This window comes from Sciurus vulgaris, assembly GCF_902686455.1.
Source record: "Sciurus vulgaris genome assembly, chromosome: 8".
Lineage (NCBI taxonomy): Eukaryota > Metazoa > Chordata > Mammalia > Rodentia > Sciuridae > Sciurus > Sciurus vulgaris.
This window is the reverse complement of record NC_136468.1, coordinates 61,546,011-61,560,581: the sequence shown is the minus strand read 5'-3', so window position 1 is coordinate 61,560,581 and position 14,571 is coordinate 61,546,011. Positions and strand designations below refer to the sequence as shown.

Genomic DNA, 14,571 nt, shown 5'->3' with positions numbered 1-14,571 from the left:
GCAACCACAAGACAAACTGTTTTCAACAAATGTGCCTTGTAATGTTAATGCCACCAGAGTTCATAAAGAAGCAATTTATTATTTGAGTTTATTGTCTGATAACAATTCATCAGCTTCTGAGTTTAGATCACCAGTTCACAGGGATTCTTTTATTTGTTATTTAATTAACTAAGCTTCTTGTCAAATGAGGCAGATATAGAAAGAAAAAAGATGTTTTATCTTCTCTGATTTGAAATGAAATTGTCTTCCATTTGTATACTATAGAGGATCTGGAGACTTTGGCAGCTGTATAACTGAAAATTCAGAACTAAAATATCACAAAAGAATGGCAAAGTAAATGAATGAAAGTCCTGACAATCCCACGCAAGGTCTGCCCCTACTTGTAACATACCTGTTTCCCAATTCAAAACTCACACTTACTTTATGTTTTTAAATTAATGTGATGCACATATAAAGGCAAATGTAAGACTTAACCGTGAACTAGAATATTGGCTAACATTGACTAAGAAAATCTTGTATCGAGATAGTAGAAATATCTTCACACCACAGAGTTTTAATCTTCTAATCATCAAACTCTTTGATTTTTAGTTTTAGGTAACTTACTCACTGGCTTAAACAGAGGTGGAGGGCATTTTAAAGGGGGTGTCTAAATATTGTAACCATGAACACAGACCAAGAATTAATAGCAGTCTCATATAATTGGATTTTCTGCCATGAATTTTTAAGCTACCAACAAATGTGTTTTTGAGATGTTATATCTTTATAAGAACTTTAAAACATTTCCATGTGCACCTTGATAACTAAGAATTTTAAGAAAAATAAAATGTGAACATGGAGTCAAATTTCTGCCTTTTCATTGAAGTGATCAGCAGACTGTAAGAATCCCATTAGATCTTGAGGACACCTGAGTGCTATCCTACCTATTTCAGGATATTACTGATATTACTTTCCTAGTTATAAAAGTATGTAAATAAAAATAGTAATCCAGGATTTATTAGGATTATTATTTTTAAGTAAGATGTGATAATTCAGATGTTTGTGGTAAGTAGATAAAACATCCACATGATTGAATTGTGTATTTGGTAACAGAGATAGAGCTGTTATGTAATCTTGTATAAATTAACTTCCAAATTTCAGTTGTCACTCAATCTTAAAACAAAAGGAAGCCAACAATAAGTTTTGTTGTTTTAGTAACTTAATAATTAATATCTTCATTAACTCACTAGGCTAAATAATTGACCCCAGTTAAAATCTTGAACTTAAAGTCTACTAATTTCTTCATACGCAAAATATTTCAAGGAGCCAAGTATTTCTGAATGAATTTGTTTACTCACTTTAAACATGAAAAAATAAGTTAGTTAATAAACATTTATTTGGGTATATGCATATATTGTTGGTATTTATGTGCACGTATGTATTTTTATTACAGTTACATATATACAGATATGATTCATATCATCATGGTAAAATAGATGAGAATCTACCCCCACAGGCTTCTCTTTTCAAGGTTTCATGTTACTCTTAACTTCCCCCAAAAGTGGCAAACTAGTATCTACAATTTCAAGTCATGCACAATCACAAGACAATAATAAGAAGCAAACCAAACTGTCTGGGTTCTCATTAATTTCAACTCATCATAAAAAGATAGATTTTTAAAAAGTCAGAATCACAAGAAAGATAATGCAGTTGGGATAATAAATACAAGTCTAGACACATCTAGCCATGCTAGCTATTTTAGCAAACAGACAAGCTTAACAGTATAAAGGATTCAGACAACATCCATAACAGATCACCAAGCAGGTTTCCATAGTAGTCTGAGCATATGCAAGACCTCTGTCCACTTGTATTAGAAAACAGAACTTCTGATTAAAACACACAAAAAAACTCCAGCATAAAAATTTTAAAATTCACAGGGGCCAAATGTCTATTAGGATGAAGTAGAAAAATTGGAAGGAGGTTTCAGAATTAATAAAGAAGGATTAATATATAAACTCCATTCCCAGACTATATGAAATCTTTAATGTATAATATAAGAAAAGTTTGGAATTGGGTAGATTAAAAAAAAAATTGCCACTATCTATTAGGGCATGAATCTACAGTCATCTACATACAACATGGCAAAGATCTCTCTCTTTATTCTATTTATGTTCTAGTGGTATGGCAGAGAATGAGAATCTCTTGCATTCTGTTTCATGGCTATCAGTGTTTTAAAGCAATCAGAATTCCCTATGGATGGTTGTACAGTGGGGTGTTTCTGCTGGTTGAGGTGGTGTGGTAAAAGAAGTGAAATTTTATGTTAATTCCACAGTTATTGAACAACAACAAATACCAATCTCTGTGCTAAATGGAGGGGAGTAATTATGGTTCAAATGAAAATCATATTTTTAACCTAGAGGCATTTACAGATACTAAACTCTGATGTAAGCCTTCACATATTATATCAGATACCCATTATGGACCATACTCTATAAACTAAATTCATTAAATTTTCAAAAGAGTTCTATGAATTATGTGCTATTCCTATTTTCACATGATAAACCTTTGGATTGCGGAGACTAAGCAACTCCCCCAATGTAACACACCCAGAAGAGGTAGACAACCATGATTTAAAACCAATCTCTATGACACCAAAATCCATGAACACTGAAAATTGCTTTAGTCTTTCCCCTCTAGGACCTACACACAAAATATTCTTAAAAGCATTGAAGGGTATTATACAGGAGACTTTATAAAACAAACTAAGTTTAAATATAATTTCAGGGGAGGAAGGGGGTCTTAGAGATCATTTGATCCAAATTTCCTTTCTAAGTGATCAGAGATATTTGAGGTTCCAACACAGATTCACAGTTAATTAGAAGGCAATCAAGGTCTGAAACTTTGCTATTTCTATTTCCAGGTACATGGTGTTCTCACTATGTCATACAACCATCCTATTAGTCATATGTTGATTTATAGCAAACTATATGTCTATTTAGATATATTTCCTAATATTTTCATGAAAATTTCTTAGAAATCTTAGAATTCAAAACTTTTTTCCCTAATTAATTATAACTACATTTTTGCTTTTCATTTTATAGTAAAGATAAAAGTGTTACATCCACACAAAATACATTTCAGAATAATGATCATTACCAGGAACAGTCAGGGATATTTCATAAGGAAATAATAATAATAGGAGTAGGAGGCCTATTACTTCCAAATACGTCAACATATAATAACAGAAATTTAAAAACATGAAGTAAAAATTGATAGAACTTGGAGGAGAAATAAATGAACCCATAATTATAGTTGTAAAATTCAGCCTCTTCTGTCAGTAATTGAAAGAAAAGTAGATAGAAAACCGGTAAGAATACTGAAACATTACGAACTGACTAGATTTAATTGGCACTGATAGAACACTCCACGCAATAAAAGCAGAATATATATATTTTTTCAATATAGACTATATTGTGTGTCATGAAATAAGTTTAAATAAATTTTAAATAATGACAACCACAAAGTATATGTTCTTTGACAATAAATTAAACCAAAAATCAGTAACGTATAAATAAACACAAATGTTTGTAAATTATCAATATATTCCTAAATAACTCATAGGCAAAAGAAAAAAAAATACAGCAATTAGAAGAACAATTGAACTAAGTGGAAATCAAAATGTATTTTATCCAAAATTTGTGGTGGACTGCTATGGCAGTATTTTGAGGCAAATCTATAGCATGAATGATTACTAGAAGAAAGTTCTAAAATAAGTGACCTAAGTTTCTACTCTAGATGTTTGGAAAAGAAGAGAAAATTAAACAAAATGCAAAAAGAAATTAGACAATAATAAATTTTAGAGCATAAATCAAAATCAGCGACGTATTAAACAGAAAATAATGGGGAAAAAGACCAACAAAACCAAAAGCTGATTAAAGGGATCAATAAAATGGATAAACCTCTCTCAGACTAATCTAGACAAAAAGGGTAGACACAAATCATGAATATCAGAAAGGAAATTAAAAAAAATTATTACAATCTCTACAGATAAAGACAATAAAGCAGTATTATGGATAAGCATTTCAATAAATTGAATATATTAGATTGAAAATATGAATAACCAGCTGAAAAATGATCTTAGTATTTTTACAAGAACTAAATCTGTTTTAAACTAGAAAGAATGTTTATCATACTTAACTCCATAATCTTATTGATTCAAATATAGATCATATCTGAATTTGTTTGAAATTCAGGAACCTTTTCTTAAACTGATATAGTCTATCAAGTTATAGAATACTTATTCCTGATATTACAAAATAATATATACTGGAATCTCTACCGGATAAAGATTGGACCTTTTAAACAACACTTTCCCTAGGAAAATAGAAAGGAAAAAAAAAGATTTGCTAATTGAATATAGGTAGCCTTCTCTTATTTTTATGATCCTTCTCAATTCTAACAATTTTTTCTGCATAAAAAATGCAATGTCAATAATGCTGTGAAGTATGAATCTGTCCATCTACTGGATTTTTCTTTGACAAAACTTCAACTTAAAATGCCTTGACATAAAGTTTATATTCATTTGAAAAGCTATTTGTCATAAAATGAGAATTTAAAAATTACAAAGTATGAATGTAACTAATTAGTATCATTTGAAGTACATTGCTCACAAAGCACTGAGGACTTGACCCTGTACTAGATCAATAAGTAAGGCAAATCTGTAGATCATTGTTTCCTAAATGTTATCACCCCATCATCCACCACAGAAGAGGGAATGGAATGTGGATGAAAGAAGAAACCTCTTGCTTCTCATCCCTTTAAACATATCTGGATGGAAAGTATGACAAGACTGAACATATTCTTCTAAATTTCTGTTCAGAAAGAGACAGGTAGAGAACCAAGTTACAGGGAGAGAGAAAATGTGAAGACAAAGGGCCCAGTATGCAAGGTAACTGAGAGGATACACAGATGCAACAGTTATGATACAAATGATGCAACTGACCTCTGCCTGATACAACTGTAAATTACTTGAATTTTTTAAAACATCTTCTAAGTTCTGATTTTGGGCTGAGAAACAGTAATATAAATTTATAATACAAATGTTAAAATGTATATATGCATGTGTACATAAATAATGTGCAGTCATATACCTATCAACCCTGCCCATAGCTCTACATTTTGATGTCAAAAATAAACCATTTTGAGGAAACAGGAACTTGCTGCATACACTAGGACAATTCATTATTTGCTTAATGAAAAGTTTAAGCAGGTATACTGTGAAATCTCTTAAAAAATTATCTTGAAATGATAGTTTGATAGTTGAAATTTGAATATTTTAACAATCATTTTTGCCCAAGGTATTTTTCCTAAGATACCTTGCATAATATATAGTTGTTCACTTAAGGAGTTCTTTATAATTAGTAATTTAGACATTGTGGAATATTATTAAAACAATTCTCCCTGTTGACACACCTTTTAAAACAATATTTAAGTTAACTAATACTCAACTTCTGTAATTATATACTGGCAATACTTTTGGAAAGGACAAAATTATCAGAACTTTCAGGTCAATAACTGATATCAAGGCATTTTCTATATAAGTTATAAATAAGGGGAAATCTCATTTTGCAAAAATCTGTATTGAATTTGAGAGCATTTGAAATACTTGACATTTAGTATTTCATTTCATTCACTTTACTTTACTTTTGGGACTGAGGATTGAACTTGGCAGCTCTTAATTGAGGTATATCCCCAGTCCTTATCTTTCTTCCTTTTTCTTTCTTCTTTTTAAAAAATTTCTTATTTTGAGACAGGTTCTCACTAATTTGCCCAGGGTGGCCTCAAACTTGTGATCCTCCTATCTCAGCTTTCAGACTTGAGGGGATTACAGTTGTGTAGCAGCACATCCAACAGGATGGACTTTTAAAATACTACATGTCAGAAGATGTGGTGGCACCTGCTTGTAATATCCCTAACCCCAACTTGGGAAGCTAAGGCTGGAGGATCAGAACTCCAAGGCCAGCCTCCACTCTTAGCAAGACCCTGTCTCAAAATGAAAAATAAAAATTACTCGGGATGGAACTTGGTGGTAAAGCACCCCAGAGTTCAATCCCAAAAAATTCCATTCTAACTTCTAGTCACAGGATAGCACAGAGTCACTATTCTACATACTATCAAAGTTTGGTTTTAAAGATTTTACTGCTTAATTTTCTTTAATAAAATATAAATTTTAATTCTTGTCAAATGCAGACTTGCTGAATTATCTCACTTTGTGAACTGATGTTCACATTAAAAATTTTGGTCAGTTTTGATGGAAGAGAGCAGGTTTAGACACCTAAACTAAGAGATCACTCCAACTCCCTATAAATTAGAAGAATAGAAAATAGGGAGGGAAATGGTACTGCTCCTTAATGCCATTTCTTTTTCTTATTAGATAAGATATTTCACAATTTTCAACTTGGAAGACAAAATGTAAACAGACTATAAGATGCTTTAGTACCTAAGGTGGGGGGGGGGCATTTCAGAGGGCCTTTTAAATCCATTCTTCACAACTTAACTGCACAGTTAGGGTTTCTGGGGGGAATGCCTGACTTGTGGTCTAAGGAAGTAATTAGAAGACCACACACTCTAAATTCTTAATATGACTCCTTCAGTGCTTATGTTGACCTTGGGGAAAGCACTTGGTCACTTAAAAGAAGCTAAAACTAAGTGTCAGTCATAGTGCTATTTGAAATTGAAGATAACAAGGAATTTCAGAGATACTTAACAAGGTCTGAGATGATACCATTTATCAAATGAAAGTGAAAATATATGCAATGACACTGAAGTTCAGGCAGAGAGAGTTAAAAGACATAATAAAAATACAAATGATTCTGACTGGCAAGATGGTGTCCCTCATCTTTTTTTTTTTTTTTTTGATTTTTTATTCAGTCTGTCCAGTTAGTACAGGTCATGTGACAGATCATCCATCTGAAGGTCATTTGAACTATGTGCATTAAAATAATGCACACATTTGAGAAATCATTCCTTCAGAGGACCTAGACCTTTTAGATATGTAAAAATCTGAAATTTCCAACTTTTCCCTAATTACCTGAAGACATTTGTATACAACAGCAATCAAAAGCATATTTCCACTATTCTTTTAGGTTATTTTCAATTAACTAGAGTATTATGTCAACCTCAGAAAGTCCTTATGGAAATAGAAGAAACATAATTAGAACAATAAGGATTAGTCAGTGTTGAGGCTGCTGTCCAAATTTTATTGGGTGAAAATTTTAATAATTGAGCCTGCATAGCTCTTTCTAGGATTAGCATAAAAGGAGTATTTCTCAGCATGACCAGGTGAATAATAAGATCAAAGATGATAAGCTTTGGGTTCTTCATCATCTCCCCAAATACACACAAAGAAACACAGAAGAAATTTAAGACAAAGAAAAGAAAAATTCAGGATTTTTGTAAACATTACCTTGAGTGCAACAGAGTCCTTTTATCTATTAACCAATAATTTTAAAAATCTATGTTATCTAAAGCACCCCAGTAATAAATTAAACTAACAATCAGTAATATTTTACTCTCTTAATTTATGAATATAGATACAAAAGAAAAATAAGACTTCAAATAACATTTTTACCACAAATTTTATCAACTCTCTTACCATCAAATGTTAAATAAACTCTTGCTTGGGGCTGGGAAGATCCTTTTACACAGATAGAACAAATAAATACTCCAACCAACACGCAAATTGCCTGGAATGCCATTTCTTCAGATTTGCAAGTTAATATCCAATGGAAAATGCCTTCAAAAAAGAGATAACAAGTTTGTTATATCTCATTTCACATTTTAGGAGTACAAAAAAATCTAGCAGCCCAGACAGAAAAACCTATTCACATAAGATGCTACTGAACTTTCACAGTAATGCAAACAGTAGGAGGTGCTATGACTTTATTTCTCAGAAGTGAAAATTCAGATTTATTGGTATCTGGAAGTCCATGCAAGAAGAGAATTGTTTCATCTTCAAGGAAAACCATGCTAACATCAAAGCAGAACAAAGCAGAAAGGAAAAACTTTCTGATACCCAAAGGAAAACCCAATATTTTAACAGATCTCTCCAAAAATTCATTCCATTAAAATGACTTGAGAGTGGTATCATAAGTTGCTGATGAAAACTCTCTCTCCCATACATATAGTAGTAGAGAAATCCCACATTCATACATACCCACTCACTTCCTTACTCATTAGCTCTTTAGGAGTAATTGTCTCTGAAATCGTGTTTCTACACATAAATCTATGTGTGCTCAACCCTTGACTACTAAAATCACTCGAATCAATTATCTGCCAATTTACTCAGATGACCAGGCAGCTGTTAAATGATGCAGATGAGATAACCATGGACCAGTGCCAAATACAAACCAATGACCTAGCAGTGAGTAATCCAGTGAGCCTTGTATCCACCAAGGCATATTTTAAATAAATCAACCAGAAAGTGGGCTGTCAAAATTCTAAAAGATAAATCAAGGAGACAAGTATTACAGCTTGAAACTATAGTGATAAAATTGATACATACTATTAACTAATGCCTGAATACCAAGGAAAATCAGGTAATGTGTTAGGGTAAACCTATCATCAGTCTAGTGGCCATAACATGCAAAATAAACTCAGGACTATAAGAGAAATCCTATAATTTTGCACCTATCACAATTATACAACACATTTATACAGGTTACCACAATGATGATGTGCAATATTATGTGACTTTTTAAAATTAAATTTCTATCATTAATTCTATTCATTATAAATAAATTTTATTAGAAATTAAAGACTGCTTCATTAACACAGAAGAAAATGAACAATTAAACCAAATGTGCAATCTTAAACAAAACATTATAAGTTGCTTTCATTGGTGGTGCATATGCTATAAGAGAAATGAGATGTATGCTTCTACCACACAGATGGAGGAAACCCTAGAGATGTTTGTGTTGGTAATTTTCAAAAGAAACAATTTCTTCCTGCTTCCACAACCTCTTCACCCTGTCATCCCTAAATTAACTTAGAAGAAAATTGATTTTATGGGTGATTTTTCCTTAGTAATTTGCCCCTTGGTTTGTTGATGTTATACATACAGGGGGGGAAAAAGCTATTAATATTTCCAACCTTAGCAGGCTGATAATATTCACACTTTTTTTTCCACTTTGCTATTACCAGAATATAATCTGGATGTTTCTCCCAAAGGAACATATGCCATAAATTGCGAAGAATAATACTGAGAATGTAATGACAAATAAAATGGAGCTACTTTACCGAACAAGTGAGTTCAGTTCCACCTAGTGATGAGAGGTGAAAGCCCAGTGTCCTATACATGCTCCCCGCAACCCCCACCCCCAAGTATCTTACAACTTCTTCCCTTCAACTCAGAAGTACTACTTGGTGTTTTCACTTCTACTGATCGCAAGCTAATAATATAGAAGAATTCTTTCAAGTCCTCTAGGTCAGTTTTGCCTTAGAAGGCATTGTAATACTCAACTCTAAACTCCCCGCAGGTGTCACAGCCTAAAGAAACAGCTCAAGCCGGGCTCTCACCAAGGGTAACGTTTCCCTGACAAACCCCGCGTGCTCTTAACAAAATGTTCAGACTCCAGCACACTCGTGTAGGAAAAGGCAATTACACAGACCGAAAAAGTTCTATTTTGCTAAATTTGTGATTCTGAAAATAATAAATCCGGCTTACCGAGGCTGGAAGAGTTCAGCACGGAAAGGTCACCAATTTACTACCGGAATGGATCCGCCAGTTTTTCTAGTCCTTTTCCCAGAAGACCTTAATTTCTAGAGCGTCCCAACGTGAAATTCTTTCTTCCAGGTCCTCTGAGTTTCTTTGTACAGGAATCCTCGACCCTGCAATGCTGCGGCACCCGGAGCCCTTCTCCGCGTCGCTCAATCAAGCACCTCGGAGTGAATGGAAAGTGGCCGGGCGCTGGGGGCGAGCGCTCGGGTGTCCGATTACAGCGACGCGGCGCACGGCTGGGGCTGCCCCGGCGCGCCGCCCAGCCGGCTCGCATCACCGACCCAGCGCACTCGGCGGCATCTCCACCGGCCGCGAGGCCCCACCCAGAGCGCGCCCGCGAGAGGGTGGCAGGGAGCCGCGAGGGCGGGCCGGGCGGGGCCGACCCGGAGCACAGGCAGCGCTGGAGATGCAGGAATGCGCTGGAGCAGGCTAAAGGACCAGCCCAACAACTCTCACTTTTGCAGTCCGCGGTGGGGTGAAGGACTTGCAAAGTGCGCTTCCAGGTTTTTGTTAGCGGCTGCTCTTGGAAAGCACACAGGCTTTACTTGGCTGTAAATATCAAAGTGCAAAGCAGGTTTTTTGCCAGAGAAGGATCACTACATCCTTTTAAGGGAAAGTGTTGTGATTTTAAAAGGGCACGAGTCTTGTCCTTTTCCTGCAGCAAAATTTCTAAAATCAATCAAGATAAATCTACAATCTTGTTGCAGAAGTTTATCCTTATTTTTTTTAAACAGTCATCTTTTCCTGTTGCATTTCCTTAATGTCCTGAGGGCAGTATAACTCTGTTGAATCCCCCACAAGGATTCATATCCAGTACCTTCTCCACGATACCTCTGAAACATAACTAAGAGAAATTATGTCACAATTTTGCGGAGGAAGGTTGTTCTGAAATAAGTCAAAAGATTGAGGCTTAGGACTCTAGACATCAGCGATATGTTTCCAGCATTCCTTTCAGGTAGATTCGTTAAAGTCTGCGGCTGACTTTGAAGTTAAATGAAAATACTTTTCCCCGACACAATGAACTGAATGTTTGCGCATCCACAGAAAAAAAAGCTTTGGTCCCTATTAAATAAGCAAGCACTTGCTTAAAATCACCGTGAGTTACATACAGTCCAGCAGATGTCGCTGTATAGAGGTAACGTGGAATATAATTCATCCACCTTATACCTCACAATTTTCTTTATAAAGTGAAGCAGAATTGTTAGGTTCTTGTAAACTGTATCGTAGGAAACACCTCTGAGATTACACATCATTGCTCTCTGGGACAGCTGAACGGAATCTTTGGTAGGAGGATGTGATGATTGATCTTTCATGTGTCTAGACCCAACTTCTTTGTACAGCACACAGGAACGTGTCTCTGACTCTTACTGTGTTGTCGAGAAAAGAAGGAATAAAGTGAAATAATACTTTAAACTTAAGTTCTCACCTTGCTGCAATATTTACTTTATTGTGTGCTCTGGAACCAAATTTATAGTATCTGTGAGGTATGCCTGTAATCTGATTAAGAAATAGTCAAGGGACCTGAATAGTTATTTTCCAAAATGAGATGTAAGAAGGCGAACAGATACATCACTAATTACTGGTGAAATTCAAATTAAAACCACAGTGAAGCCAGTCGAGGTGGTGCACATCTGTAATCCCAGTGGCTGGGAAGGCTGAGGTAGGAGGATCACAAGTTCAAAGCCAAACTCAGCAAGGAGATGCTGAGCAACTCAGTAAGAACTTGTCTCTAAATAAAATACAAAATAGGGTCTAGGGATGTGACTCAGTGGTCAAGTGCCCCTGAGTTAATCCCCAGTACCAAAAACTTAAAAAAATAATTAAATAAATAAAAAATAAAAATAAAACACACACACACACACACACAAATATTACCTCATCCCAATTAGAATAACTATTATCACAAAGATAAAAGGTAAATGTTTTACCCAGGATGTATGCACTGTTGGTAAGAATGTAAATTGTTGTAACCACTATGGAAAGCAGAAAGGATAATCCTTTAAAAAATAAATATAGAATTACTATATGATCTAGCAATCCTGCATCTGGGTATTTACCTGAAAAATTTAAAATCAGTTTGTTGAAAAGATGTCTGCATTTCCATGTTCACTGCAGAACTACTCACAATAGCCCAGTCATAAATTGGCCTAAGTGTCAATCATGAATGAATGGATAAAGAAAATGTAATATATATATATATATATATTATACAATGCAATATTGTATTATACAAGGTTACATAGTATACAATTCCACTGTACAATGGAATACTATACAGACTTCCAAAAAGAAGAAAATTCTGTCATTTGTTGCAACATGGATGGAAATGGGAGAACATCATGCTAAGTGAAATAGAACTAACACAAAAATACAAATACCATATGTTCTCACTTATATATGTAATCTAAAACAATCAAACTCATAGAAGAAGAAAGTAGAATGGTAGTTACCAGAGGGTATGAGGTAATGGAAATAGGAAGAGGAAAGTCAAAGACACAAAACTTCAGTTAAACAGGAAGAATAGGTTTGATGTTTGTTTTAGACCTGTGTTTGTCAACTTTTCATCACCATGACCAAAATACCTGACAAGAACAACTTTGAGAAGCAAAAGTTTATTTTCAATCACAGTTTCAGAGTTTAGTCCATGGTCAGTTAGCTCCATTGCTCTGGGCCAGAGGTGGGGCAGAACATCATGGTGAAGGGTGGGGTGGGAGAAAAACTACTCAACTTATGGAGACCAGGAGGCAGAGAGAAAAAGGGGAAGGGGCTGAAGAGAAGAAGAACCCTTCCAGAGTACACCCCCAGTGATCCACTTTCCTGGTCCAGTCACGCCTACTTGCATACAGTTAGTTCATCCAAACTAGAATGGACTAGTTAGGTTACAGATCTCATAATCATTTCACCTCTGAATATTCCTGCATTAACACAGGAGCTTTTAGGAGACACCTCATATCCAGACCATAATGAGACTAATTGTGCAGAACAGTAAATATAGCTAATAATGGAGTTCTGAACATATCCATATTGCTGAGTAAATTTTAAATGTTTTCACAAAGCGTGTTAAGTATTTGAACCAAAATGAATGTTAGTTAGCTTAATTTAATCTTTCCATGTTGTATTAAAAATCATGGCACCATACTGTTCCCAGTAAAATTATACAACTATAATATGATATATAATAAAACATTTTAAAAATGCAACTGTTTAAACATTCAAAAATAAACTTAAGAATTCAAAAATAATATTACTAGTACAATATTATCTTCAAATTATCTGTTTATAAGGAAATTTCCAATTCAATGGATATGCTATTTCAAAAATAATTTATATAGTAACAAACTATTTAAGGGATGATTAATGCAATAAAAATGTAAGCAGACCCTTAACATAACTTTGTAATAATAGAATGAACTCACGAAACATCTGACAGTATTAAAAACCAGATGAAAACATAAATAAGCACTATGCTGGTTTCTCTGAAATCTGTCTGTAACTGATTAAGATCTAAGTTATACACTGTCTACTGTTATCTTCCTACTGATCTCTGAGATAGCACTTATAAAATTAAGGAGGGAGAAGAATGAATTGCTAGAAATATGAGTGTGAGCATTAACAAATCATATAATTATCAATTTAGAAATGTGAAGCCATTGGAAATCAACTAATCTACAGATCCATATGCAAAATTTGTTTATACATTTTATTTTTAAGTTTCTAAGAACTGAGATAAAGAAATGCAAGACAAATGCAGTGAAATGGTGTGTTTACAAGGTAGTTTAATTCCAAACTGTTTTCCAAAACCCAGAGAAGTAGTTCAGTCTCTTATACACACTCACAAAGCTTTGGGATCTAAGACAAATAGCTTAGATTTAATCACAGCCTATGAAACTTGTGCCGACATTCCCTCTATCTTGCCTGAATAAACCTTTTTTCAATGTGCTCCTGGGAGTCAATGGTATTTGCTTAGGCCTGAGACATTTACAGTTGGCCACACCTCAAAATGAATCATAAAAACACTGATAGGCATTAGCCAAGAAAGAGTCAAGCACAAGGACACAATCAGTGCTCATACTTACCTGAAATTTAAACCACAAGGTGAAATATTAAGAGTGCCATTAGGTGTCCCTAATAAGATTTATCTCTGACCCTTTGGCCCCACCCTGCTTAGAAGTCTAAAACACCTTGACAAAATCAGATTTATTTGAGAAGCACTGTAACCAATACTCTGTTTTTAGATTGTGGTCTTTGTCTCTGTCCTTACAGACAGGTAATGATATGAACTAATTGAGGAAGCTGGTTTGGGAAAATGGACACTAATCTATATCTCTGCCTTTTGATCTCTTTCTCTATTGCCACAGGCTCTGTGAGGCTCTATGCATTTCTAATTGTACGGTCCTCAGGCAGTCAACAAGCTAGTGATGGTGGTTTGCTCTGGAGAAGGACACTGGTCAGAAAGAAAATTTTTATTGTTTGCCTTGTTACAGTAGCAGCACCACTGAATTCAGAGACCACTAATTGCCAAGTGTGCCCCCATTATTATGTTGTGGGGAAAACATCAGCTTAAAATACTTGGGACCACTGCATCTTTAGAAAGTCTGTGCTCTCAATGGCCATTTACTTTGTTTATGTCACCCTTACTTCTCCTTGGGTTACATTAGCAGCTCTGAGAACAAGCCGGTCAAACAGGTCTGGTGTAGAAATCTGTACATGGAAATGCTATCTGATAGGCTGTGGTATTGCCTAAATCAAAATCATTCTTTGTTTTTCAACAGAATAAGTGTTATCTCTACTTTCATTCTTAATCCATAGCTAATCTG

At 34.6% G+C, this 14,571-nt stretch overlaps 1 protein-coding gene across 1 annotated transcript in view; it reads right to left on the bottom strand.

Annotated features, from left to right (window-relative positions):
• SEMA3C (semaphorin 3C) overlaps nt 1-10,184 on the bottom strand; it is a 158,943-nt gene extending 148,759 nt beyond the window's left edge. The window contains exons 1-2 of the mRNA XM_079150557.1: nt 9,701-10,184; nt 7,631-7,771 (exon numbers count right to left, since the gene is read on the bottom strand). Coding sequence (XP_079006683.1) covers nt 7,631-7,733 — 103 coding nt within the window. The 5' untranslated portion in view covers nt 7,734-7,771; nt 9,701-10,184. The remainder of the gene's footprint in view (nt 1-7,630; nt 7,772-9,700) is intronic.
• Between the last annotated feature and the right edge of the window lie 4,387 nt (nt 10,185-14,571).